The sequence below is a fragment of the Rhinatrema bivittatum genome, chromosome 9 (genome assembly GCF_901001135.1).
Source record: "Rhinatrema bivittatum chromosome 9, aRhiBiv1.1, whole genome shotgun sequence".
In the NCBI taxonomy this organism is placed as follows: Eukaryota; Metazoa; Chordata; class Amphibia; order Gymnophiona; family Rhinatrematidae; genus Rhinatrema; species Rhinatrema bivittatum.
The window spans coordinates 200,692,780-200,720,063 of NC_042623.1; the positions used below are offsets into that span (position 1 = coordinate 200,692,780).

The window sequence follows — 27,284 nt, forward strand, 5'->3', positions numbered from 1 at the left end:
GCTCAGCCCACTTGGAAATCGCCTTCTCTTGCCCTAACGGGATCGGGAACAACGCTGAGCAAGGAGACTGAAGCTCTTCCACATCTCTGAATAGGAGAAGTTCTTCTCTACTTACCTGGGCTCAGGCCGTCACTGCCGCGCTACACTTCCTGCACCCGCTGCTTTTTAGCTGCTTCAGCAGCAAAGTCCTCGCTGGGAACCAGCTACCGTACCAAAGCATCCCTCTGAGGGATCTCTGAAATCACCTCAAGCATTCTCAACTGGGGGAGGGACCCTTAGATCGAGCCCCGCTCTCCTGCAGTGATACCTTTCTCCCAGTTTAGAGGTAAGTTTAAGTTTCTTCTTCCAATTAGAGCTGCAATCCCGCTAAAACACCACTGCTGTGTGGGGATAGCGCGTCCACATCTACTAGAAGACAGAGAGATACTGAATGGCTGAGGTCACTGCAGGGTTATATCTAGGGTGACGTCAGCTTTGAAACCTGACTCCTCCATCTGCTAGCAGGGGAGCACATAACCCATTAGTCCTGAGTCCATCTGTGTACACTAAGGAAAACAAAATTATAAGTAATTTCTCCAATTCTATTCGTCTATTTTGAAATATTATTTTATTTTGTATGGTATACTCTTATGATTATATTTCTTGATTTTGTTTGATGGGGAATGATGATTCTCTTTTTGCACTATTGTACTTCATATGCTTTCCAGTTCAGTTTTTTGTCTGCATCTTTCTATTTATACTTTATGGGCCTTTTATATCCTGCTCATGCAAATGTACTCGGTGGATATCAACTATACATGGGGGGGGTGTCAATATTAAAAACTGGCTGGTTTAAGTAAGTTAGCTGGTTAGAACTTAACCGGATAAGTTACGATGTATATTCAGTGACACAGGTATGGCTCTGAATATATGCGTATAACTGAGTGCTTAGCCAGATAAGTCTAATCGGCTAAGTTTAGACCTGCTCTGTGGTACAACTAGCTTAGCCATACATCTTATGTGGCTATGTCAAAATATAGGCAGTTAGCTGCATATATTGTATGGCTAACTCTGCCCAATCCAACCGTTGCCCGCTACAACATATGCGGCTAACCTTTTAGCCATATAAGGGGCTGGGGCAATCTGCCATTGCTGCTCACATCTCCTCACCCCATGATAGCCCTGCCTATATGGGCGGCATGCAACATTTAATAGGAGTTTGTATCTGTAACTCCCATGGATGATGTCCTACTACTTTTTTTCTTTCTTCTTTATTTCTATTAATATACAAAGGGGAAACCATGCTTGTTTTGCACATTTGGGATGACTGTTTGAGATCAGAAGTATGTGATTGGGAAACTGAGCTACCAAAAAACTTTAGGAGGATGATTTAAGTAACAAGGTCTATAGCTCTGGGACTAGCAGGATGGTAGCCTTCACACATGGGTGGCAACATCAGATGGAGCTCAGCACGGAAAACTTTTGTCAAAGTTACTATAAACTTTGGCATACTGAGCATGTCCAGTGTGCCACTATCCACGCGGGGTCCCCCTTTCAGTCTCTTCTTTTCCATGCAGCTTTCGCGGTTGTGGAGCTTTGCTCTCTTAGAGTTTTTTCCTGGTTCTTTTTGTGACTTATCTCTGCCGGGACCCCCTTCTTCCCTGTTGGTGCTTCTATAGGGCAGCGAGGTAAATTTTTCCTTTTTTGCGGTCAATTCCCGACAGTATCGCTCTTCGGTGGCCGCTGGTCATCGACCACTCACTGACTTTTTCATGGCGTCTGGGTTTCGCCAATGCCCCCCTACCCGTGTCTGTGGACCTTGTCTATTACAGATCCTCATGAGGTCTGTATCCTCTGCCTGGTGGCGTCGCATGACATCTGGGTTGTTGGGCCTGGTTAGACAAGATGGAGAAGCTCTTTGGATCTAGAAAATCTGAACCTTCGACTCTGGCATCGGGCGCTTGGTCACCCAAGGACCAGGAGGTGAAGGCCAACTCTTGTTAGAGAAAATGTGATCTTGGATCCATCAGTGTCTGCTCCCCCACTGAGGCACTCTCAGGAAAGAGGGGTCAGAGATAGGCCCTTGTCGGTGTCATTGTGCTCCAGGATATCAGGATCATCTCCATCCTCGGTGCTGGGGATTGGGCCGAGCACCATGGGGAAACCTCGGAAGCATTGTCATCATCATCGCACGATACTGGGCTCAGGTCGGCACCGGTGACCACCGTGATGCCCCTAAAGCAACCCCGCGGAGTGGAGGCATTTACCTCTATCAAACCCAGAGGTCCTGGGTGTTCTCCACTGATATCTGTGCCAGGCACAGAGCTTCCTCTGGTGATGCCTCTTCTTCCTCCTGCTCCTCCGGCCATCCTATATTTGGTGGGTTTTCAGGAGGAGCTGGACCACAGGGTGCAACGGGCAGTGCTCCAAACCCTTCAGGGCATCGAACCGCTGGCTCCACCGGAGCCTCCCCTGGTGTCAGAGCCTGCCCCTGCAATATTAGCACTGCTGCTGAAGTGCCTTGATGTCCTCCTGGCCGTCTTGCTCACGCAGCAGCTACCGGTGCCTGGGGGTCCCTTGATACCCCAGCAGTCACCGGGTCCTCCTCCCTCTGGAGTCATTCCCATTGTGTGTTCCTCAAAGGAGGACGATCTTTCACAGCCGAGGGCACTGTTGGAGACTCTGGTACTGTGTCCAGTTTTGCCTGGTCCGGTTCCTCTGGGACCTCAATGCCCTCGATGCAGTCTGTGCCTTTAGCGCCAAAGCTGAGGGGCTTGGGCAGGGGTCCTCCATGAGGATCTCAGGGGGACTTCAGTGAGGAGAACACCCCATATGATCCCTGGGGGGATAAGAAGGCTCTGAAGTATCAAGATGACTCAGGAGATCCTCCCTCAGACCCGCCTCCTCCAAATGAGGCGTCTGTCCACACTGGAGGATCTAACCTTTGCAGGCTTTGTGTTGGCTATGGCACTACATTCCTTTCCTCTCCTTATGGAGGAGGATGCCCGTCACAAGATGCTGGAAGTTCTCCAGTTCGTTGATGCCCCAAAGGAGGTAATGACTGTCCCCATTCACGATATATTTAAGGAATTATTCCTTCGGATTTGGGAACACCCCATATCGGTGCCTCTGGTGAACCAAAAGGTGATGCGGTCTACTTTGTACAGCAGGCCTTGGGGTTTGGGAGGTGTCAGCTCCCACACCAGTCAGTGCTGGTGGAGTCTGCCTTCAAGAAAGCCAAGCATTCCCGCACCCAAGCTTCCGAGCTTCCAGGTCGGGAACACCGAGCATTGGATGCCTTAGCACCCTGGTACATCTTCCTACCTATGGTGATTGCCCAGATTGCTTCCTACCAGCTGTATATGACCCAATACAGTCGTAACCTCTGGAAGCAAGTTCAAGAGTTGTCCAAGCACCTCCCCCAGCAACAGCAGGAAGCCTTCTTCGCATTTGCCCAGCAAAGCTTGGAGTGTGACAAAAGCGAGGTACGTTCCACCTATGATGGGAAGAGGAATAGCCTAGTGGTTAGAGCAGTGGACTATGAACCAGGAGACCAGGGTTCGAGTCCTGCTGTCACTCCTTGTGACCTTGGGCAAGTCACTTTACCCTCCATTGCCTCAGGTACAAAAACTTAGATTATAAGCCCTCTGGGGATAGAGAAATACCTACAGTACCTGAATGTAAACTGGTGTGATATCTCGATTGAGATCGAATGTCGGTCTATAAAAATAATAAATAAATAAATAAATGATGTGTTTGAAACAGCAGCTAGGGTGGCGGCGGTGGGCATTGGTGCCCATAGAATGGCATGGCTCTGAGCATTGGACCTCCAACCGGAGGTCCAAGAAAAGCTTGCGGACCTGCTCTGTACTGGTGAGAACCTGTTTGAGGGCAAGGTAAGAGATGCTGTGGCTCAGTTGAAGGATCACCATGAGACCCTCCAGCATCTCTCAGCCAGTACATCGGACCCTCCGTCGTCCTCACATCAGAGCAGAGGAGATCCTTCTGTTGCCAGAGGAAATATTACCCTCCGGCCTCGCATGCTTGTACACCACGAGTGGGTTCTAAGGGTCACTCTAGACAGCAGCTGACCTCCAGACCCCAGCCAGCTCCCCAACCTGCCTATTGGGGATCAGAAAATTATCTGGCTGGAGCTCTCTGCCCTTGCAATGGCCAGAGCAGTAGAACCCATTCCTCTGTGTCAGCAGGGGCAAGGATTCTACTCTCAAAATTTCCCGATTCCAAAACGAACAGGAGGGGGGGTCTGCCCCATCTTGGATCTGAGGGCCTTGAACAAATATCTGCAAAGAGAAAAGTTCAAGATGGTCTCACTGGACACTCTGATTCCCTTCCTGGAAAGAGGGGACTGGCTTTGCTCCCTCAATCTCAGACGCATACGCCTTTGCAAGGTGTTACCGTTTGGCCTAGCTTTGGCCCCACGGGTCCACCAAATGCCTGGCAGTAATGGCTGCATGTGTTCCCCTACATGGACGACTGGCTGGTCAAGAGCACCATCTACGAGGAGTCATTTCGCTCCCAATGCTTGACCATTCAGGTTCTGTCAACTATCCAAAGTCCAATCTCACTCCATCGCCTCAGCTGGCCTTTATTGGTGCCCACCTGGGCCTTTCTTCCTCGCAATCGAGCGCTTGATCTGGCGAGTCTAGTCCATCGGCCCAGCTTCTACTTTGCTTACTGGGTCACATGGCCACATCTGTCCATGTTACGCCTTTGGCTCACTTACACGTGGAAAGCTCAGTGGACCCTGCGGTTTCAGTGGCAGGAAGCCACTCAAGACCTCAATGTGCGTATTTGTGTCATGCCGCCTCTCCAGACCTCCCTATCGTGGTGGGAGAGTCTGTACAATCTGGAGCAGGGGGTGCTGCCTCCCCCCCCCCCCCCCCCCCCCCCCCCAAAATCCAGGTGGTCTTACTACAGATGCTTCCTTCTTGGGTTGGGATGCGCACGTGGACAGACACCGCACGCAAGGTCTGTGGTCTGCTTAGGAAGCTCAATACCAGATCAACTTCCTAGAGCTTCGGGTGATCAGGTATGCGCTCTGGGCATTCCGAGATCGCTTATCCAACCAGGCTGTCCTGGTACGGACCGAAAACCAAGTGGCGATGTGGTACATCAACAAGCAGGGTGGTACCAGATCATTCCTCTTGTCAGGAGGCTGTCCAGATTTGGTCCTGGGCTCCGTCCCTGGGCCATAATCCTGGCCGGGACGGAGAATGTGGTGGCGGACCAGCTAAGTTGAACTTTTCTACCCCATGAGTGGTCCTTGGATCAAGCAGTGACAGATCGCATCTTCCGCCTCTGGGGGATCCTGGAAGTGGACTGCCTCCCTCTGCAACAACAAGGTGAGCACTTCTGCTCCCTGTACAGGCCTTTGCCCCATTGGGGCAAAGGCCTTCTGTATGTGTATCCTCCGCTCCCTCTGAACACTCTCCTGAAGCTCCGGCAGGACGGGGGGACCATGATTCTCAATGCCCCCCGTTGGCCGAGACAGGTCTGGTTCCCGCTCCTGTGGGATCGCTCTGACAGAGCGATCTGGGGACCTCCCCTGACCTGATCTCGAGGATCAGGACAGGCTGTGCCATCCCACCCTCAGGGTTTTGCCTGATGGCCTGGATGTTGAAAGGCTAGTCCTGCAGCCCCCTTGACCTCTCTGTCAGCATGTCTTTGGTAGCTCCAGGAAACCTTCCACTGGGAAGGCTTATAACCTGAAGTGGAAGAGGTTTTCGGTCTGGGTGAGTCACGGCTTGGATCTGTTCTCTTGTCCCATTTCGAGGTTGCTTGGCTACTTGTTGCACCTTTCTGATGCTGGTCTGAAGGCTAACTCTTGTTAGAGAAAATGTGATGATGTTGCCAAAATTATGCACTTTATTAACAATCAAACGATTTTTTATATTTTATCTTTTTGTAAAAAATTATTACATTTTGATGAAGAGGAGACCTCTGTATTGGCACAAAATCTGATGATTCAGAAATTTATCAGCCAATTGTTGCAATCACGGGTCTTATCCCGTTCTTAAGGTCCTGGGACCTCAATGTGGTGTTGGCTCGACTCATGTGAGACCCTTTCAAGCCACAGTGCTCCTGTGATCTGAAGTACCTGACTTGGAAGGTCATCTTCTTGGTTGCGGTCACTTCGGCGTGCGGTGTCAGCAAGCTTCAGGCGTTGGTGACACATCCGCCCTACACGAAGTTCATGATAGAGTGGTTCTCCGTACTCGCCCTAAGTTCCTGCCTAAGGTGGTGACTGATTTTCATCTTAACCAGTCAATTGTCACACCTGCCTTTTTTTTTTTCCCCCTCATTCGCATCAGGCAAACACTATCAAACTGGCTGGCGGATCATATTTCCTTCTGCTGTGCACAGGTGGGCCTTCAGCTTGGAGGCCATGTCAAGGCTCACTCAGTCAGAGCCTTGGCAGCTTCGGTGGCCCACTTGCAAGGCTGCGACGTGGAGTTCTCTCCACACGTTCACTGCCCATTACTGTTTGGATGGAGATGGCTGGCCTGCAGCAGCTTCGGCCAATCTGTTCTTCGAAATCTTTCAGCTGTAAAAGCAACTCTTCTGGCCTAGGTCCCATTTTTTGGGTTCAGGCTGTCTCCCTCTGTTCTACACGGCACTGTAGTTGTACCTGTTGATACAGGTTAGGTGCCTGTGGGTTTAGAAAAGTTCGGGAATAGCCTGTAGCTTGATATTCACCCATTTGTGAGGACTACCATCTTTGCTAGTCCTAGGAGAAAGCAGAGTTGCTTACCTGTAACAGGTATTCTCCTAGAATAGCAGGATGTTAGTCCTCATGAAACCCACCTGCCACCCCGCGGAGTTAGGTTTCTCCTATGTTTGTTTTATTTTTTCATAATTTTGTGTTACAAGACTGAAGGGGATCCCGCGTGGATAGTGGCATGCTGGGCATGCTCAGTGTGCCAAAGTTTCTAGAAATGTTGACAAGTTTTCTGTGCCGGGCTCCATCTGATGATGTCACCCATGTGTAAGGACTAACATCCTGCTGTCCTAGGAGAACACCTGTTACAGGTAAGCAACTCTGCTTTATTAATAGAGCAAATGCTTTCACATTTTTATTCTTTGTACAGTAACCATTTTATCTCATGTATCTTTCTATGTATAAATTTTAGAATTAAGTTCCTGGAATTTTGTTTTGAAAATATAACTTTGCTGCATTTTTAAGACTTTCTCCCCATGTCATTTCTTTGACATTTTGGTCACGTGAAGTGGTAGAGAGAGAGTGTAGCAAATTAGCTTAAAATGATTGGGGCTGTGACTCATTGGCGCTAGTCTTGATCAGGCAAACATGAAGACAAATTTCTGCAATAGGTTGCAAGTGCTGTGCACAATTGCTGCAAATTGTAATCACTTTGTTGCACTACTGTTTAGTTTGTCTTCAGATTGGTAATAGCAGTTTTCTTTAATTCTTTCAGCAACGGGTGATGACGTGCTTCAGAGCGTGGGAAGACTGGGCAATTTATCCTGAGCCATTCTTGATCAAACTACAAAATATTTTCTTGGGACTTGTGAATATAGAGGAAAAAGAGCCAGTGGTAAGTGTTTAGAATGGGGCAGACAAATAGTGTCTGGATGATCAGATGCTGACTTCCTGTATAATTCTAAGTTATTTTTGCATTAATTTAAAATGCACTTTCTATGGCTGCACAGATACTGACATACTTGCTCATTTGTATTTTTGTATGGAAACCGGACAGGATGTCAATTGTTTGAGTTAGAGTGAAAGCAACACATAGAGTAGATTATTCGGAAGTCGGTGGAACCTGGAAAGACACAGAAGAAAGTGAGGGTTAAACATGAGTTTTTGGTAGTTGTGAATTATTCTTGCCTACAGGATGTCCCGGATGACCTCGATGGTGCTCCTATTGAGGAAGAGTTAGATGGTGCACCTTTGGAAGATGTAGATGGAATTCCTATTGATGGTGCACCTATTGATGACATTGACGGAGTCCCTATTAAGACACTTGATGATGACCTTGATGGCATACCATGTAAGATGATTTCCAGTACTGTTCTCTGCTCGGAAAGTAGGAGTTGGGATTTTCCTTGATTCACTAATACAAAACGCACACAAAGGCCTATATAAAATTATTTGGCAAGTTGAGGATTAAGCAATCTTTAATGCCTTGAATTTGATTTTGAATATAGGCAATAGGAAACTAAATTTAGAAAGAAATAATCCTCGTGTTTTGTCAGATTTCTTTAAAAAAAAAATTGAATGAATGTATTAATGAAAGTTAAAAAAAAAAATGGATTTTCATAAAACCACAAAGTGGCAAAAACAGTTAATTTCAACTAGTTGTCTTCAGGTGAATTTTTAGCTGAATATTATCAGCCAGATTTCAGCTGAAAATTCTGCTAAATTTGACCAGATTTAGCAGTCTTAGGCCTGGATTCATCATTCCTCGCAGAATGATGAATCCTGCAAAAACGGGGGGAGGGGTCGGGCCTGCGAAAGCCCGCAGTTTTCGCACCACGGCGTTGCGCCGGCTGCCGGCTTTCGCACCGAATAGCACTGTGAAAGGTGGTGCTATTCGGTGCACTACTGCCGACGATAACGTTAGTAACATTATCGCCGGCAGCGAAGACACCGCCGACTCCTCCCCTCCCCCTAATTTGCATTCTGTCACATGCGATAAGCCTTTGATAAATGACCCCCTTAGCCGGGGGTAGCACTGAAAATCAGCGACTATCAAATAAGTCCAAAAACAAAAGTCCACCTAACTACCCCTCTCCCCTGAAGAAAGAAAAAAAGCTAGTAATTCTGTGTCTCTGTTGATGATGATTAAAACAAAATGGTCTTGCCACTTTAGTCCCATCACCCTTCTGCTCTGTATGGAAAGAGAGATCTATTCTGTGCTTTGATTTCCCTGCCCCCTTCTTCCTTTTTTTTAAATGCAAGTAGGCCTGGTGCTCCAACCCAATTATTCACTTCTTCCGTTTAAAAAAACACAACCTGCACCCCTTCCCTCCCCAAGGTCAGCTGGGAGGAGGAGACAGGCTTAACACCTCCTGATTTAGTACTTGGCATTGATCTGTCAGCGCTGTGTCCTCATCCAGCTGTTGCTCGGGACAGTTTGTAGTCAGAGCAACACTGGATGCTGAGCTGGGGGAGGAGGTAAGCCTGTGTCATCGTCCTAGTTTGGGGATGGTCAGAGAGGTCTAATTTAAATTTAGCAATCTTTAACTGGAAATTCCCCTTAATTAGCCCATTTAACCCTTTTGAAAATCCATCCCTGGGTGTACAGAAGCCAAAGGAAACAGTCCTAAGATATTTTAACAGAACAGATATTTTAACCTACTTTTCAGCTATAATCTAATAAAACAGCTTTGCTTTAACTACGTGTCGTCTTACACAGTGGATATGTCAGAAGACTCCAAGAAGAGTGAGCCCATATTTAAGGTTGCACCATCCAAGTGGGAAGCGGTTGATGAATCAGAACTGGAATCACAGGGTTAGTTTAAACACTTCTTAGTATCCAGAGTTTCATAAATAACTCATATGCGTAATTTTGGGACTGTATGCTTCATGGGATTCTTTATGAATCAGTCGTCAACTGGAATGGGTTTTCTGGAAGCACATTTTGAAAGCTTTAAACTCCGCATACATGGTATAACCAATCCTACGTTTTCTTACTGTGTACTGCTATTCTAAAGACCAAGATTAAATTCCCAGAGACTGTACCAGCTTCTGCAGGGATTGGGAACATTGCGGAGAGAATGGGGAAGACAGTCCCAGCCATTGTATACCACTTAAGGCTGGCTGAAGAGCACACGGAGGGCCAAATTACTAAGGCGTTTCTCCCATTCGATGTCTATGGGGGAAAAAAAAAAGCTTAGTAAATCAGGCCCTTATATTGAAAACCTTAGGGCAGAGTCTCTAGTTTCCGGTGGCAGAATTTTCAAAATTCTGTAGCAGTTGTGGCAAACTTGCATAATTTTGCAAAAAGATTCACACTGACTATATGCAAAAACATAAAAAAATTATTTAAAAAACAAATATAAAACTATATAAAAATTTTTTTAAAAAGTTGCAAAACTTAATTTGTCACTTTAAAGCATATAGTTACAAACTTTTAACTGTCAGATGTTACTTTTGTTTTGAATTGAAATAGTGCAACCATTCTTTTTATGTTTTCTTGAAAGTCCTTGTCTTTCCAGATATATGAGCTGCTGTTTGCTAAAAATGCCCTCAGTATTGGCAGTTTGTTGTTAATTACACAGAAAGATATGTGCACATAATTTGGACATATGGTGACAGACCAAAAAAAAGGGGGTTGAATTAGCACAAGTTGAAACCTGCCAGCAGTATTATAAATCAAGGCTTTTATGAATTGAAATGAACGCTCTCTCTGCTAGCTGTGAGACACCAGCAGTTGCAGAGCTCCAAAATGCATTCAGGTCTTTGTAGATGGTGTATGATTGGCCACATGTGCAGGTTCAAGAATCTTTTTGTATAAAGGTAAAATTCTGTAGGGACCTAATTCCATCCAGGAATTGTGTCAGTAAACTTTGATTTGATGAGGATTTAACGAGCTCTTTGAGGGCTCAGACATTGACTGTTTTCTCTCTCCACTCCAACTTTACCTCCCTTCCCTCTTCACTTCAGGACAGGAGGAAAGGGAGTGGAGGGAACAAAAGAAGAAGGTTCCCTGCATGCTGTTTGCAAGGGGAGGGGCTGAACCAGAAGCAGAGAGAGAGCTGAGACTGAAGGAAGGCAGGCAGGCGCTTTGCAGCCCTGTTCAAAAGATTGAATTAAGAGGTGTGAAAGCTTTAAGGAATGTTGATTCTGTGGCAGATTGTAAAATATGCAGCAATAAGCTAATTATGTGGTTTCTCCTGGGCACTGGCTTAGGGAAACACTGTCTGTGTTTAGAGGGCTGTCGCTGTAATGACCGGGCTATATATATATAGGAATCTTCATTTTCAATTTTTATTTTCTTTTTCCCTGGAATTTATCAATGTTAAATGAATAAAAATGAAAGGAAAATTGGGGTGGGTGGGGCCTTTTGTGCTTTTTGATCATATGAAATCTGTCATTTCTGAGGCCTCTAGTTTTTTCCATTTTCTGCCCTTTCATAAGTAGGCTAAACATTGATACAGTCTCCTCTTACCAAAAGCAAGGGCTGTCCCTCCACTTGTGATGATCAGACAGCCACAAATTGACCATTTTATTATTTCCTTTATTGCTATGGTTTGTTTAATGATTGTGCAAATCTGTGATGCATAATAGTTTAATTTGAAACATTAACAATAAGACATGTTTTGTCTGATCACTCATGTTTTCTTAAAATGCTACACATCTTACAAATTCTGCCAGTGTATGTAAACTTATGATCACAACTGTATTTGTTAAGCAATTCTGCTTTTTCTTTCTCAGCCTCTTCATATTCCTCCCTTTCTCTGAATCTTATTATGCCACTTTTGCACTTTCTCCTATTACTAATATATATTTTTTTTAAAATGCCCTGGCCTCCTATTTTACCTTGTTTGCTATTTTTCTTCCATTTGCATCTTTGCGCTTCTGACTGCTTTTCCAGATATTGTTGTCTGTCGTCTTTCCGTGTTCTCTTGCAGTTTATGAATGCTAACCTTCCTTACCTTTTCAGTTACTTCTTTAGAAAACCATAGTGGCCTCTTTAGTTTTGCCCTCTGCTCTTCTACTTCCCCTAGATTTTGCCATCTAGCCAGTGACTCCTTGAAGTACTCTTCCATTTTAACAAAATTAGATTTTCTGACATCTAGGGCCCTTCATCTTAGATTGAACCATAACCACCTATTCTCTAACACTGAACATCCAGTGGTCACTGGATCCCAGATGATTATCCACAATGACTTCAGAAACACTGTTCCCATTAGTAAGCACCAGGACCAATCGCACCCCTTCTCATGTAGGTTTCATTACCAGTTGATGGAAATGTTCTCCCTACAGAAAATCCAGGATCTTTCTGCTTTTAGAAGGATCTAGATCTTTCTGCTACTGGAGTGTGCCAAACAGCATCTGGCAGATTGAAATCCCTTAGCAATAGCACCTCCCCTTTCATAGCAATCGTGTGAATAGCCTCCTCTGTGAGGGAGGTCTGTATATTACATCTGTATAAATAGATGTTCTATTCCCTCTTTCCAGATTAATCAACAGTGCTGCCTCCTTACATTGCAAGCCCTGCAGTTCTGTTGCTTTAATATTTTTGTATATATAGCACCACTCCTTCTTCCTTCCTGAATAGATTGTAGTCTGGTATAACTAGATCAGAGTCATGGTTTTTCCATGTATCACATCTCTGTCATAGCCACTATATCCAAGTCAACCTCTTCCATGACTGCCTCTAGATCCAGGACTTTATTATTTATTTGTTTGTTTATTTAAGGCACTTATATTCCACCTATATTGACTCTGCCAACGTAGGTGGATTATAATCTAAAATATATAATACAAAGCATTAAAACAAAAGATAAACAAGCAATTAAAATAGCCATTATGAATCTACTAATTACACCATAAACCACTGGAATGCTTCCTTCAACAACATAGTTTTCAGTACCTTGTGGAAAACCTTATAATTATCTAGACCGAATTTCCTTTGTTAAATCATTCCACAACATAAGCCCAATAGTAGAAATTGAGTACCTCCTAGTTTCCTGAAGATGGACATTTTCTTACTGAAGATATGTCAAGGTAGACACTGTACAGCACTTCCAGGAATATACCTCTTAAAAAGACCAGACAAAAAGTCAAAGCAAATCCATGCAATGATTTAAAAATAATGGTTAAAATCTTGAATTTTATTCTTTGCTCAACTAGGAACTAGTGAAGATAAAAAATCATAAGTTACATGTTCACAATAGGCCTTCAAAATCAAGCGGGCAGCAGAATTTTGCAGGAGCTGAAGAGCTCACAACCTTGACCTTGGAACATCCATGTAGACAGAGCTTCCATAGTCTGCTGTAGTCAGAATGAAGACTTGTACTATTGTCTGATAATCTGATGGCTCTAGTAGAGGTTTTAGCTGATGGAGTTGTCTCAATTTAAAATAGGCACTATAGATAAAACAAATTGAAGCTATAATTTGTCAGGGAAGGGGTCCAACATAAATCCAAAATTTTGAGCCTTCTCCTTAAATGCAGTAATAACACCATTTATAGGTATACCAGAGAGGTCATTGGGCCTAGCTTGTATAGAAAACCATAAGGCTTCAGTCTTTCCTAGAGTTATTTTCCATGCTATGAGAATGAGTGTACATAGTTTTCCAGATGTTGCCTTTGTCCATTTTCTATGCAAGTTAAATGTTTTACCTACATAAGAACATAAGAACATAAGAAAATGCCATACTGGGTCAGACCAAGGGTCCATCAAGCCCAGCATCCTGTTTCCAACAGTGGCCAATCCAGGCCATAAGAACCTGGCAAGTACCCAAAAACTAAGTCTATTCCATGTAACCATTGCTAATGGCAGTGGCTATTCTCTAAGTGAACCTAATAGCAGGTAATGGACTTCTCCTCCAAGAACTTATCCAATCCTTTTTTAAACACAGCTATACTACCTGCACGAACCACATTCTCTGGCAACAAATTCCAGAGTTTAATTGTGCGTTGAGTAAAAAAGAACTTTCTCCGATTAGTTTTAAATGTGCCCCATGCTAACTTCATGGAGTGTCCCCTAGTCCCCTACCTAAAGACTTTTATCCTAGTTTTATCCTAGTTTTATCCTAGTTCAAAGCCCTCCTCAGTAAGTTTGCCAGTCAGCACTGGAAGATGCTGCACCCCTTCTTCAACAGCTGGACCTATTCTCTGCTCAGCAGTCCTTGAAACATTGTTCCATGGTCCAGGAAGCTAAAACACTCTCATTGACGCTATCTATGCAGCCATTTTGTTCATCTCTAGAATGCAAGCTTGCCTGTATGAGCCTTTATCCTTGACTGGGAGGACTGAGAATACCAACTGTACACCTATCTGCTTTACCTTCTCTCCCAGAGTCATGAAATCACTTTTGATATGATCTGTGTGGTATTGAGCAGTATTAATCATGCCAATATGGATAAGGAGCATTACATAGTTGGCTTGATGATTCTTGGCAGTCTCTCAATGATGTCTTGGTTCTTGGCACCTGGCAGACAGCACACCTTCTGGAACATTGTCTGGTTGGCAGATGGATGCCTCTGTGCCCATCTGAAGAGTCACCAACCACCACACACCATTTCCTAGTCACAATTATTGTTGATTCTGCAGCTTTAAGAACATAAAAACATGCCATACTGTCAGACCAAGGGTCCATCAAGCCCAGCATCCTGTTTCCAACAGTGGCCTGTCCAGGCCATAAGAACCTGGCAAGTACCCAAAAACTAAGTCTATTTCATGTTACCATTGATAGTAATAGCAGTGGCTATTATCTAAGTCAACTTAATTAATAGCAGGTAATGGACTTCTCCTCCAAGAACTTATCCAATCCTTTTTTAAACGTAGCTATACTAACTGAACTAACCATGTCCTCTAGCAACAAATTCCAGAGTTTAATTGTGCGTTGAGTAAAGAAGAACTTTCTCCGATTAGTTTTAAATGTGCCACATGCTAACTTCATGGAGTGCCTCCTAGTCTTTCTATTATTTGGAAGATTAAATAACCGATTCACATCTACCCGTTCTAGACCTCTCATGATTTTAAACACCTCTATCATATCCCCCCTCAACCGTCTCTTCTCCAAGCTGAAAAGTCCTAACCTCTTTAGTCTTTCCTCATAGGGGAGCTGTTCCATTCCCCTTATTTTGGTCGCCCATCTCTGTACCTTCTCCATCGCAATTATATCTTTTTTGAGATGCGGCGACCAGAATTGTATACAGTATTCAAGGTGCGGTCTCACCATGGAGCGATACAGAGGCATTATGACATTTTCCATTTTATTCACCATTCCCTTTCTAATAATTCCCAACATTCTGTTTGCTTTTTTGACTGCCGCAGCACACTGAACAGACTATTTCAATGTGTTATCTACTATGACACCTAGATCTTTCTTGGGTGGTAGCTCCTAATATGGAACCTAACATTGTGTAACTATAGCATGGGTTATTTTTCCCTATATGCATCACCTTGCACTTATCCACATTAAATTTCATCTGCCATTTGGATGCCCAATTTTCCAGTCTCACAAGGTCTTCCTGCAATTTATCACAATCTGCTTGTGATTTAACTACTCTGAACAATTTTGTGTCATCTGCGAATTTGATTACCTCACTCGTCGTATTTCTTTCTAGATCATTTATAAATATATTGAAAAGTAAGGGTTTTGGGGCACATGAGCCTAGGATGGTTTTTCCATTTCCTCTTCCAGGGCTGCATACCGAGTAAAGGTGGTCAGGATGAGGATTGTACTGGCTTTGGTAATCTGTGTCCAATTTCTCCTTCCCCCTCTGCTGGAATTTTCCATCTTAGTTGTCTCAAGAAGCATTTCATCCATGTAGTCCTCATTGTCGTGGATGCTTCTAAGCCTTGCCACTTATTTTCTGAGTGAGTCAAATCTCCAGGCATCTTTCACACCGAACCATTTCCTTGTTGTGCATCAAGCTATCCCTCTGGACGAGACCAAAGTAGTAACTTGCAACAGCTTTGTTGACACAATGTTTTCTAGCCATCCTTCTGCTCTTCTTAGGACAATGAGACCTACCTAATCCTTATCCGTATCTCAGCTGATGTGCAAGTACAATCAGTTGGCTTCCTTTCTGTGAATATAGCCATGTTTGCTTGCTTACATCTAATGAGATATGGAAAGGGATCTTTTAGTTTGTAAAATGTTTTTGTATCCATCTGATATGTAAAGAATTCTGTAGTCTTGGTTAAAAAAGATGAGACCAATTAAAAATAAATTGAAGGATCTACTAGGACAGCGTTTCTATGGAGAGAGGGTGGTGACTGTAGAGGGTAGAGGAAAAGAGGAAGGGATAAGGTGGGGTGGGAGGAGGGAAAAGGTGATTTGGGAGTAGAGAGAGTGAAGGGAAGGTGATGATGCCAGTGGAGGGAAGAGAAGAGAGAGTGGTGATGCCGGGGAGGGGGGTGGGGGATAGAGAAGGTGATGGTGTGCACCCTGTGCAAGATGTGCCATGACAGAAAAAAGATTGGGAACTACTGAACTATAATGCTAATTAAGCTCCTCCTGAACTTGTGCTTGTTTTTACACATGACTAGCAATTACTCTAAACTATGTACTTAATTTGACACTGGTTGGTTGAAAAACATTTTGTCCAATCCAACCCCTAATTAGTGGGTTAGTCTGAATAATAAAAAAAAAAAAAATAGGTGAGGTTGGTGGGAGGGACCATAAAGCAGAGAAAAATAAAGATCTCCCAACAGCAAAGCAGCCCTTTCCCTCTATCAACTAAGCAGTAAATCAGCCTAATAAACAGAAAAGCCATGCAGAAAAATAATCCTCTTTCCTGTACGTACCCAGATCAGCCCAGACTCCTGGGTTTTGCCTCCCTGCCAGCAGATGGAGACAAAGTCTTAAGGACACTGCTACTTAACCTAGTGTGCTGCCTGCAGTCTCTCAGTATTTCTCTGTCTGAATCAATTGCCAGGAAAGAAAACCTTTGTAATTCAGCCTCGCAAGAATGGAATTTGAATTCCCTGTACGTACCAGGATCATTCCAGACTGTGGGTTATGTTCCCTGTCCAGCAGATGGAGTTAGAACCAAAAATTCCCAGGGGAGGACCTATATAGCCACGCCTCCCTCGCCTCAATCCTCAGTATAGTTCTAACTCCAGCAGATTGAGCAGGGGACACGGTGGTCCCCAGCACTTTTCTAGTTTTATTTTCTCTTTGAGGAATCAATTAAATAATATTAGATACAGGTTTTTCTTCTAAGGGATAGGTTCTGTAGTGTTCTGACAGGACCACTCCGTTCAAAGAGAGACACTGTTTTCCAGTCAGGAACTTGCTGACAGGCTGTGTTTTTTGCCTGTCACTTTATTTCTCTCTTCCTATCTCTTTGTTTTTTCCTCTTCCTTGCCTGGCTAGAGTGTGGTAAGTGTTATTTTTATTTCATTTACAGTCGTTGGTAGGAACAGGAATTTATGAGGGGTGAAAGTCTGTAGTGCCGACCGCTCCCCCTAGCCCCGGAGTTTTCCTTTTCCCCTCCTCCCTTTCAGGGAGTGATTGGAGTTCCCGCCCTGCAGCTCTGCGACGACCCATTCCCCGGAGCTGCTCACCGTCGGGACGGCGTTTTTCCCCGACGGTCTCTTGGGGACAGTGAGGGGTCCGCTTCAGTTGTTGCCGCGCGCCGCAGCCGCGCCTCCCCCTTCCTCCGGCCGCGATGCAAAAATCGCCGAACGGCTCCGGAGCTCGGCACGGGCTTCAGCAGACCTCAGAGGGATTTTCTTCAGCTTTTCCTGAGGGGGAGTATAGCTTACCTGGTAGGCAGCTTGGAGGAGAGTCGGGCCGCGCTGGCAGGAAGCGGCATGCCCCGTTTCCCCTCAGCGCGGGAACGGCGGCCATTTTCTCAACTGACTCTGAGGCAGCTCTCTCTGAGGAGGACGTCGACGCTCCTCTCCAGGTTTCCTCTAACAGTATGGAGTTTCGGAGCGCAATGGACCAGGGCAGGCAAGGGGACGACGTCTCGGGGGGCCCCTCATCAGCACTTCCCGCTTTTTCGCCAGAATTCATTGTTTTAATGCACAAGGCATTTTTACAGAGCAGGGATCCGAATCTTGGAATTTGCGGTCCCCCTCCCCCCAAACTGGCCTGCTTGACACAGCTTTCGACGGCAGACCCTCCCTTAGGGAGGGCTTCTTTGCCCACAGGGGGTGCGGGGTCCACTCAGCCCCCCCCCCCGTGGTTCCTATACCGCTGCAACAACCGTCGGGGGATCCATGGCAAGATCCAGATGCGGATGATCCCTCCCTGGCGGCCCAGGTAGAAGGTGACGACCCGAGGGTCCTCCGTATTTTTCAAGCAGCGGAATTGGATGATCTCATCCCCCACATCCTCCAGGAAATGGACATTGACCCTCCTCCGGATCCTGTGGCTCAGGATCCGAAGATTAAGAAAGGGGATCCTCTCCTAGTGGGCTTACGACCTCTAGCGAAAGCTTTTCCCACGCATCACAACATCTTGCAATTGATTTGAAGGGAGTGGGATACTCCTGAGGCCAATCTTCGAGTCGGTCGAGCCATGGAAAAGTTATACCCTCTCCCCACTGATTTCTTGGAGATTCTTAAGGTTCCTGCTGTTGATTCAGCGGTATCCGCGGTCACGAAACATACTACCATCCCGGTCACGGGCGGGATGGCGTTGAAGGATGTCCAGGATCGCAAGCTCGAGGTTTACCTCAAGCGTATCTTCGAAGTCTCAGCGTTGGGGATGAGGGCTGCTATCTGCAGTTCCCTAGCACAGCGAGCAGCTCTGCGTTGGGTACAACAGCTTCTCACTTCCCAATCTTTGCCACAGGCAGAGACTATTCAGGCTGATAGACTTGAAGCGGTGGTTGCCTATGGAGCTGATGCTTTTTATGATCTGTTAAGGGTCCTCGCTCGTTCCATGGTGGCAGCGGTGTCCGCTCGTCGTCTTTTGTGGCTACGCAACTGGGCAGCAGATGCTTCGTCTAAGACGCGCCTGAGTTCCCTTCCTTTCAAGGGTAGGTGCCTATTTGGGGAAGATTTGGATCAGATCATCAAATCTCTTGATGAGAATGCGGTGCACAAGCTACTAGAAGATCGTCCAAGTTCTTCTAGATCTTTTTATTCCTCCAGAAATAGGTACCGGAATCAACGGAGGTCGCGTCCTACTAGACAGCAGACACCTCGGGCTCCTTCTACACGATCACACACCTGGAACCGGTCCTTTCGAGGGCGCAGTAAGGATACTCAAGGGGCAGGTCCTTCCTCGAAGGCTTCACAATGATGCCAGAAGGACCCAAGAGGGGATCCCCCACCTGGGGGGTCGCCTTACTCTCTTTTACAAGGAGTGGGCCCAAATTACGTCGGATCAATGGGTGCTGGACATCTTAAGACAAGGCTACGTATTAGATTTTGTACACGAACCTCGAGATCGTTTTCTGTTTTCTCCTTGCGGTTCCCGTCTCAAACAATTAGCAGTCAGACAGACTCTCGATCAACTGCTACAGCTGGGGGCGATAGTACCGGTAGCGGCCTCCGAACTGGGAAAAGGTCATTATTCAATCTACTTCGTGGTTCCCAAGAAAGAGGGCACTTTTCGACCTATCCTAGATCTCAAGACGGTCAACAAGTGTCTCAGAGTTCCTCGTTTTCGTATGGAAATGCTCCGTTCAGTGTTAGCAGCCGTGCATCCGGGAGAATTCTTGGCCTCTTTGGACCTTACAGAGGCATACCTTCACATCCCGATCCATCACCATCATCAGCGCTTCTTACGCTTCAAGATTTTGGGACAGCATTTTCAGTTTCGTGCTCTCCCTTTTGGTCTGGCGACGGCTCCGCGTGTCTTCACCAAGATCATGGTAGTGGTGGCGGTGGCGCTCCGCAAGGAGGGTATCCTTGTACATCCCTATCTAGACAACTGGCTCATTCGGGCGAAGTCGAGGACGCAGGGTTACCGTGCTGTAGACAGGGTAGGTACAGCTTCTTCAGTCTCTGGGATGGATCGTCAATTTCTCAAAGAGCAAACTGATACCGTCCCAATCGCTGGATTTTCTGGGAGCACGCTTCGACACCAGCCGAGCCAAGGTATTTCTGCATCCGGACAGAGCTCGGGCTCTGCGTGCTCAGGTAACACGGTTCATGGCACTAGTTGCTCCCACGGCGTGGGATTATCTCCAGGTACTGGGAACCATGGCCTCAACAATTGATTTGGTTCCGTGGGCCTTCGCTCATCTCAGGCCTCTCCAGAGGTCTCTGCTGTTGCGATGGAACCCAGTGTCGAGAGATTTTTCAAGCGGTACTGCCCATCCCGGATGTTGTCTTGCTCAGCTTACAGTGGTGGCTGGACCCTCAACAATTAGCTCAGGGAGTGTCTCTACAGAACCCGGATTGGGTGGTCGTCACCACGGATGCCAGTCTCACCGGCTGGGGGGCGGTCTGTCAGGACAGGTCTCTCCAAGGCCGATGGACGATGGAACAGTCCACTTGGCCCATCAATCGGCTGGAGACCAGAGCAGTCCGTCTAGCGCTGCAGGGGTTCTACCCACTGGTATGCAGTCGAGCGGTTCGGATTCTTTCGGACAATGCAACCACAGTGGCGAACATCAATCGCCAGGGGGGCACCAGAAGCCATCTAGTCTCGTTGGAGACCGACGAGTTGAAGACATGGGCGGAGCTACGCTTACAGCGGCTAGCGGCTTCGCACATAGCGGGCGTGGACAACGTTCAGGCAGATTTTCTCAGTCGACAACACCTGGATCAAGGAGAGTGGGAACTCTCGGAGGACCAATGCGAAGGATAGTACAGCGTTGGGGGAGACCCCATGTGGATCTAATGGCAACCACAACAAATGCAAAGGCCGCTCGGTTCTTCAGCCGCAGGCGAGAGCGCGGCGCGGAAGGAGTCGACGCGCTGGTTCTTCCCTGGCCTCGACAGTGTCTCCTGTATGTCTTTCCTCCGTGGCCTCTAGTGGGCAAGGTTATCCGACGGATAGAGACGCATCAAGGTCCGGTGATCCTAGTTGCACCAGAGTGGCCTCGTCGACCATGGTTTGCAGATCTTCTCAATCTGGCAGTAGATGGCCCTCTTCGGCTCAGTCATCTGCCACGTCGTCTTCGCCAAGGACCAATATTTTTCAAGGAGGCAGATCGCTTCTGTCTTGCAGCTTGGCTTTTGAGAGGCGTCAATTGAGACGGCACGGATATCCAGAATCTGTCATCTCCACGCTCCTGAAAGCTAGGAAGACATCCACATCGGTTACTTATGTCAGAGTATGGAAGGCTTTTGAGGAATGGTGCGAGTCAAAATCGATTCTACCAACGCAGGCCTCGGTGACACATGTGCTTTCCTTCCTACAGGCTGGTCTGGATTTGGGCCTTGCCTATAATTCTCTTCGTGTGCATGTGGCGGCGTTGGGAGCCTTCCTACGTAGTAATGACAGGGAGCTTCTGGCCTCACATCCAGATATCCTACGTTTTCTAAAGGGGGTAAAACACTTGAAGACTCCAATTAGACCACCTTGTCCTTCTTGGAATCTCAATTTGGTACTCCGGGCTCTATGTGCACCGCCTTTTGAGCCTCTGACTTCGGCCACACTCAAGGATGTCACCCTTAAGACCATCTTCTTGGTGGCGATCAGCTCAGCATGTCGGATCTCTGAACTATAAGCTCTATCATGTAGGGAGCCATACCTTCGTTTCACGCTAGGGGGAGTATCCCTGCGGACAGTTCCAACTTTTCTGCCGAAGGTGGTCTCGACTTTCCATCTCAACCAATCTATAGAGCTTCCATCATTTTTATCCTCTGATTCTTCTGACCTACGTCGGTTGGATGTCCGACGTTCTTTGATACATTATTTGGAGGTCACTAATGAATTTCGACTCTCCGATCATTTGTTTGTCCTTTGGTCGTGACCCAGGAAGGGTTGCATGGCATCCAAACAATCAATCGCTCGCTGGCTGAAAGCGATTATAGCCGCATACATCGGAGTGGGTAAGTCTCCACCTTTAGCTGTTAAGGCGCATTCTCTCCGCGCTCAAGCGACGTCGTGGGCGGAAAGTTCTGCAGTTTCTTCTCAGGAAATCTGTAGGGCGGCCACATGGAAGTCTCTCCACACTTTCGCAAGACATTATAGTCTAGACATTCGCGCGCCGTCTCACGGTCAGTTTGGAGACAGGGTCATACGGGCAGGGCTGTCCGCGACCCACCCATGATGGGGAAGCTTTGGTACATCCCACAGTCTGGAATGATCCTGGTACGTACAGGGAAAAGAAAATTATTCCTTATCTGCTAATTTTCGTTCCTGTAGTACCATGGATCATTCCAGACCCCTCCCTGGTTTTGGGGGTTCTTTGTGGGCCATCCCTGCTTTCCTGTCTTCACAATATTTTCACTCTGTATCTCTAGTTATTGCGAGCTGTGTCTTTGAACACAGTGCTGTTTGCAAGTTCTCAGTTACAGTTTTTTGAGTACAAGTTAGTTGCTGTCACTTACAGCTGTTATTTTTTCTCTATATTTTTGAGATTAATTGATTCCTCTGGTTCTGTCTCTTCTCGTCTTGGCTTTGCTAGTCCAGTTACTGAGGATTGAGGCGAGGGAGGCGTGGCTATATAGGTCCTCCCCTGGGAATTTTTGGTTCTAACTCCATCTGCTGGACAGGGAACATAACCCACAGTCTGGAATGATCCATGGTACTACAGGAACGAAAATTAGCAGGTAAGGAATAATTTTCTTATGGAATTTACCATTTCTCCTGTGCATGATGGTCTTTTCTGTTAGGAATAAGATATAATAGATTCTTCAGGCAGATCCTCTGTAATCAAACACATCCTTAAAATTCTCAAAATTAGAAGATTACATCTGAGCGTAAATTTCACATTAAATTTCATTGGCACTTCTGTTCAATCTGCCTTGCTCTCTCCTGTCAGGCAGATGTGCTTGTTCAAAGTCAAGAATGAGCACATGTTTGTGCTAATTGCCCACATTTTCCAAATCAGATAACAGTAAATAGAACTTTGAAAGACATTTTCTTCTTGCTGAAGCCATATTAAATTCAGAACACTTCTAACCACATACATCAATCTGACAGTTTATTTTAAAGCTTTGCCATAAGCCAACATTTAGTACTACTTCTGTTAATCATACATAGAGCGTTAAAACATGTAGAGCGCATTGTGTACCCAAGACAGTCCAGGCTCAATGGAACTTATAATCTAGTCATGCGGCGTAGACAAGTTGGGAGGGTGTCATAACGGTAAGAGAACCAGAGAAGCCAGGGTTCAAATCTTACTTCTTCCCCTAGCACTTCTTATGATCTTGGGCAAGTCCCTTTCTCCCCCGTTGCCTCTGGTATCCATTTAGATTCAAGTTCTTGCAGCAGGGTAGAAAGTGCAGGCTTGGGTTTTGGCGATGGAGGGGAGAGGCAGAGATAAAAGCATTTTGCCTGAAGTTTGAGAGCAGGAGTGCAGAGGGAAAAGGAGAGGTAATGAGATGAATAGTGAGGTTATTCTTAATGGGTGATGCACTCGTAGATGTGTACAAGAAGCTTGAACTGTACATGAAAGTGGAAGGGGAGCCAATATTATGACTTAAAGGTTATATGACTGTAATGATGGAGGAAGAGCAGTAACCCAGACATGAATTTTGAAGAGACTGCAAAAGTAGCAGTAGCATCCCAGTGTACACCATGGGTTGCATATAGCTGTGGAGTGTCTTTTCTTTTCTTTTTTTTTTTAAACTGGATTTCCAATATTTATCTATTTATTTATTAGGCTTTTATATACCGATGTTTGGAACTAGCCGTCACAATGGTTTACAGACAGTTAAAATCAGAAACATACATTTCAATTTATAAAAAAAAAAAAAAAATAGGCAATAATATCGTAAGAATCAATATAAACATACACATCTTCAAAACAGTAATAAAAATATTTAAAAAAAAAAAAGGTATGGCAAGATACTAAGCACCATTGATCTTGGGTATTTTTTGTTGCTGGTGTTATGAAAAGGCACTTTATGCTAGCTTTCAATCTCAAAGGCCTTCATAAGCTAAATTTCCAGTAACTTTGGCAGAAAAGACTCCATATATTTTACTATATCACCTTTCTGAATTCTCAATTCTGTGATTTTTCTGCAATGCATCTTATTTATATCTTCAAAGTCCTCTTTGAATTCAGCAATGATTTTGACTTTGTCCTGGAGTCGTGCCATTGTATCTTTCAAAAAAGAAGTCTTCTCCTCTGATTTATCCACACTTTTTCTTGAAATTCTCTTTAAGGGAAGAAACCTCCATTTTAATTTCTGTAATTGCACTATGATTCTCTTGACATTAGAATCTTTAAGGAGTACAGCTCCTGCCTGCTCATGGGAAGGGAGATTTCAGATTCTTTGCCAGCAGTCTTTTCTGTGGTAATGGAAGGGTCCTGTTTGAACCTTTAGACATGTGAAATCACAAAAGCAACTTTTATCTGTTAGCTCTCATAAGCATTTAGAATAGACAGCAATTTTACTTGCATGATTCATTGATTTGTATTTTCTTTTTTGCTTGTTTCTCAGAGCTATTAGCCAGCATGTTCTCTAGCACACCTGAGACTTAGATTTTTTTTTTTTAATGAACTAATATCTATTTCCTTATCAATAACATAGTACTAATTCTAAACTTCAAATCTGGTATTAAAATAGATGCCTCTATTGGAGAATCTTTACTAGGTACACAGCAAAAAGCTGAAAGACTTCTCCATATTAATCCTGCAGTTTTTGGAAATGGTCAAAAATGAGTGGAAAATTCCGTATCATAAAGGATATCTTCCAAAAGCTTTTTCTACTAGACTTCAAAATTACTCAGCTTCCAATTTACTTCAGTTGCCCCTCTGTAACATAGAAACATAGACCTGTCTAGTCTGCCCACATCTCCTCCTTAGCTCTTGCCAGTCTGCAAAATGTCCACACTCCTTATAGATGAAGATTTAATTGATTGCAAAATTACCTATTTATACTGTTCTGCCATATATTCTCTATCTCTTCAGTTTGTATTATCATCTGTTGATGTATTCAGAGCCGTTATTAGATGCATTCAGAGTCTGGAACAGGAAGTTGAATCACTCTCCTGGTTCCCAATCCTTATTACCAATTGTATCTACAGTTGATTTATCAACCAGATTTTAGATATGATATCATCACTCTACAAAAGCCACAGCAGCTGCGAGAGCAGAAGAGCACTCTGGCTTAGAAAGTGGTCTTCTGATTATTCATCTAAACTATATTTAATTTGCATTCCATTTGAAGGAGACAATTGTTTGGACCACAACTGGAAAAGCTAGTTAAGACCTTCAGGCTTTTGTTCTTCAGGATAAACCTAGACAAAGGGGCCTGCACACTAAAACCTATGCTTTAAAAAAAAAAAAAAAAAAGCTTGTGTGCATGCGAAAATAGCTCTTAAAGGGTGATGTACTAAATATTCATATTCACCCACTAACAAATGTAGTGTGCACAATAACCATATCTCTAAAATCCCCCTTGTGAAAGGGGCTAATTAGCATGAGGGATTTAATTGCTCTCACCCCTTCATAAAGACAGATTGCTCCCCTGCCCCACCACCAAGTACAAGGTGCCTTCATGGCCCAGTCATCTTAGATCCCTCCCCATGGACAAGGGGCTGCTGTGGCCTAGCCCTCTTTGAGATTCTATCACTCACTTCCAATGATGCCAAAGATGGGGCAGGCGCGAACATGACTCCCTCCTTCTCTGCTGCCACTGGCTTCCAGAATGACATCGGCTGAACTTTTCACGTATGCAGAGGTGCACAAGAGATTTTTGTTGGCTGTAATTTGTCTAGCTTGTTTATATTGGTATAGGCAGATGAAAAATACTTTAATACTGCCATATTGGATCTTGGCAGTAACAGGATTTTAGGGAGTCGTGCTGCCTTGCCCCATCTACCTTTGCCAATGGCAGAAAGGTTAGGCAGGGGAAGGGAGGCTTTGATGCGTGATGGCCTCTTGATCTTGCGGATGGGATGTTTGGGTATGGAGGCCCCTTGGGGTTTGTGCTTAAGGATTGGAATTTAGGAGGTGGTGGTAGGCCCTTATGGCATGTCCTCCTCCCATTATTAAATATTAGTGCGCTGTATTTGGCTAATCTTCAGCCATCACCTAGCTGATTGATCCTGGCTTTTTGGCAACTTGGCCTGTTATTGAAAATGAATTGCTAAGCCCAAACTGAAGCCTGATATCAAACTGAAGTTCATCCTAGGGAGGGTCATGCTGGTTCAGTGATGGGGAAACCTATATTTGACATTGGGAGGTAGGTGGATAATTGGGTCCTGGTGTGCTAGGATAGCTGGCTAGATTTAAGGTCACAGATATAGATGTAATCTGTGAAGAGAGGCAAATCTGGTTGGGGCCCTTCAGCTCTGAGAAGAGTTGACTGAAAGAGGATATGATAGATTTAAGATTATAAATGGGGTGGAACAGATAAATAGGAAACTTATTTACCCTTTTTAAATAGCACTGATATACTAAGGGATACCTCTTGAAACTAACAAGTAGCAGATTTAAAACAAATTGGAGAACCTTTTTTTTTTTTTTTCCCCAGTGCATAACAAAGCTGTGGAATTGGTTGCCAGAGGTTTGTGGTCAAGGCATCTAGTATTGCTGAGTGGGTTTAAAAGCTGGAGGTAGGGTTGGGGGAGCAGGAGATTTGAGATGTTCTAGAAGAAAAGTTCATAAACAATTGTAAGGCATTTAGACTTGGGAAATCCATTACTTATCCTGGGGAGAGAGCAACAAGGAATGGATCTACTTCCCAGTCACCTGGATTGGCTGTTGCCTGAAAGAGCATGCTGGGCTTGATGGACCTTTGAACTTATTGTACATCTTATGTTGATAAGTGAGATCGCCATATAGATATATACACAAGCACACACAGTGGCTTGCTAAAGTATTCAACCCCCCCCCCCCCCCCCCAAAAGAAAAATGTTAGCAGATGTGTGGGTTACAAATGACGCACAGATTGTTCCAGACTGTGTGTGTTGCAAACAGTGTGCTCTTAAAGTCAATTTTCAAAGTCACAGTCCATTATTCCTCTGCATTTTTTGTAAAATAAAATTAAAAACAGAAAAATGCTGCTTGCATAAGTATTCAACCCCTGTGCTGTGGAAGCTCCAAGTTAACACGAAAGATATTGCCCTAACAATTAGCTTACAATTGGCCTCTACCTGTGAATCTTAATAAATAAAAGGGGGGGGGGGGGCTTTTATCCAGAAAAGCTGACTAACTCCAGTACTGTGAAAATGAAGACCAAAGAGCATTCTAAGGAACTTTTAAATAAAGTTGTAGACATACAAAGATAGGAAAAGGCTACAAAATAATATCCAAGTGCTTGGATATCTCAGGGAGCACTGTGAAGCTGCATCATTCCACCCAGACAAGGCTGCCCCTCAAAACTTGGCATCAGAGCAAGGAGGAGACTTGTGAGGGAAGCCACAGAGAGGCCAACAATCACTTTCCTAGCGTGTAGCCAGATGGACTCAGGACCAGTGGTATTGTGCTCTCCTAATAGCAGATGGGAGACTGAGTCAGATTTCAAAGCTGACATCGGCCTACATATACCCGTGCAGCATGCTTAGCTCTTCAGTATTTCTCCATCTCCCATAGAAGATGCGGACACTATCC

The 27,284-nt window shown here is 45.1% G+C and overlaps 1 protein-coding gene across 5 annotated transcripts in view; it reads left to right on the plus strand.

The window, feature by feature from the left end:
• U2SURP (U2 snRNP associated SURP domain containing) overlaps nucleotides 1–27,284 on the plus strand; it is a 186,892-nt gene that overhangs the window by 117,901 nt on the left and 41,707 nt on the right. For 3 of the 5 annotated variants that reach the window (XM_029617276.1, XM_029617278.1, XM_029617277.1), the window contains exons 18-21: nucleotides 7,434–7,553; nucleotides 7,853–8,009; nucleotides 9,378–9,473; nucleotides 10,628–10,780. In XM_029617276.1, the coding sequence (XP_029473136.1) occupies nucleotides 7,434–7,553; nucleotides 7,853–8,009; nucleotides 9,378–9,473; nucleotides 10,628–10,780 (526 nt within the window). The remainder of the gene's footprint in view (nucleotides 1–7,433; nucleotides 7,554–7,852; nucleotides 8,010–9,377; nucleotides 9,474–10,627; nucleotides 10,781–27,284) is intronic. The other 2 variants (XM_029617280.1, XM_029617281.1) reach the window with 1 other exon arrangement.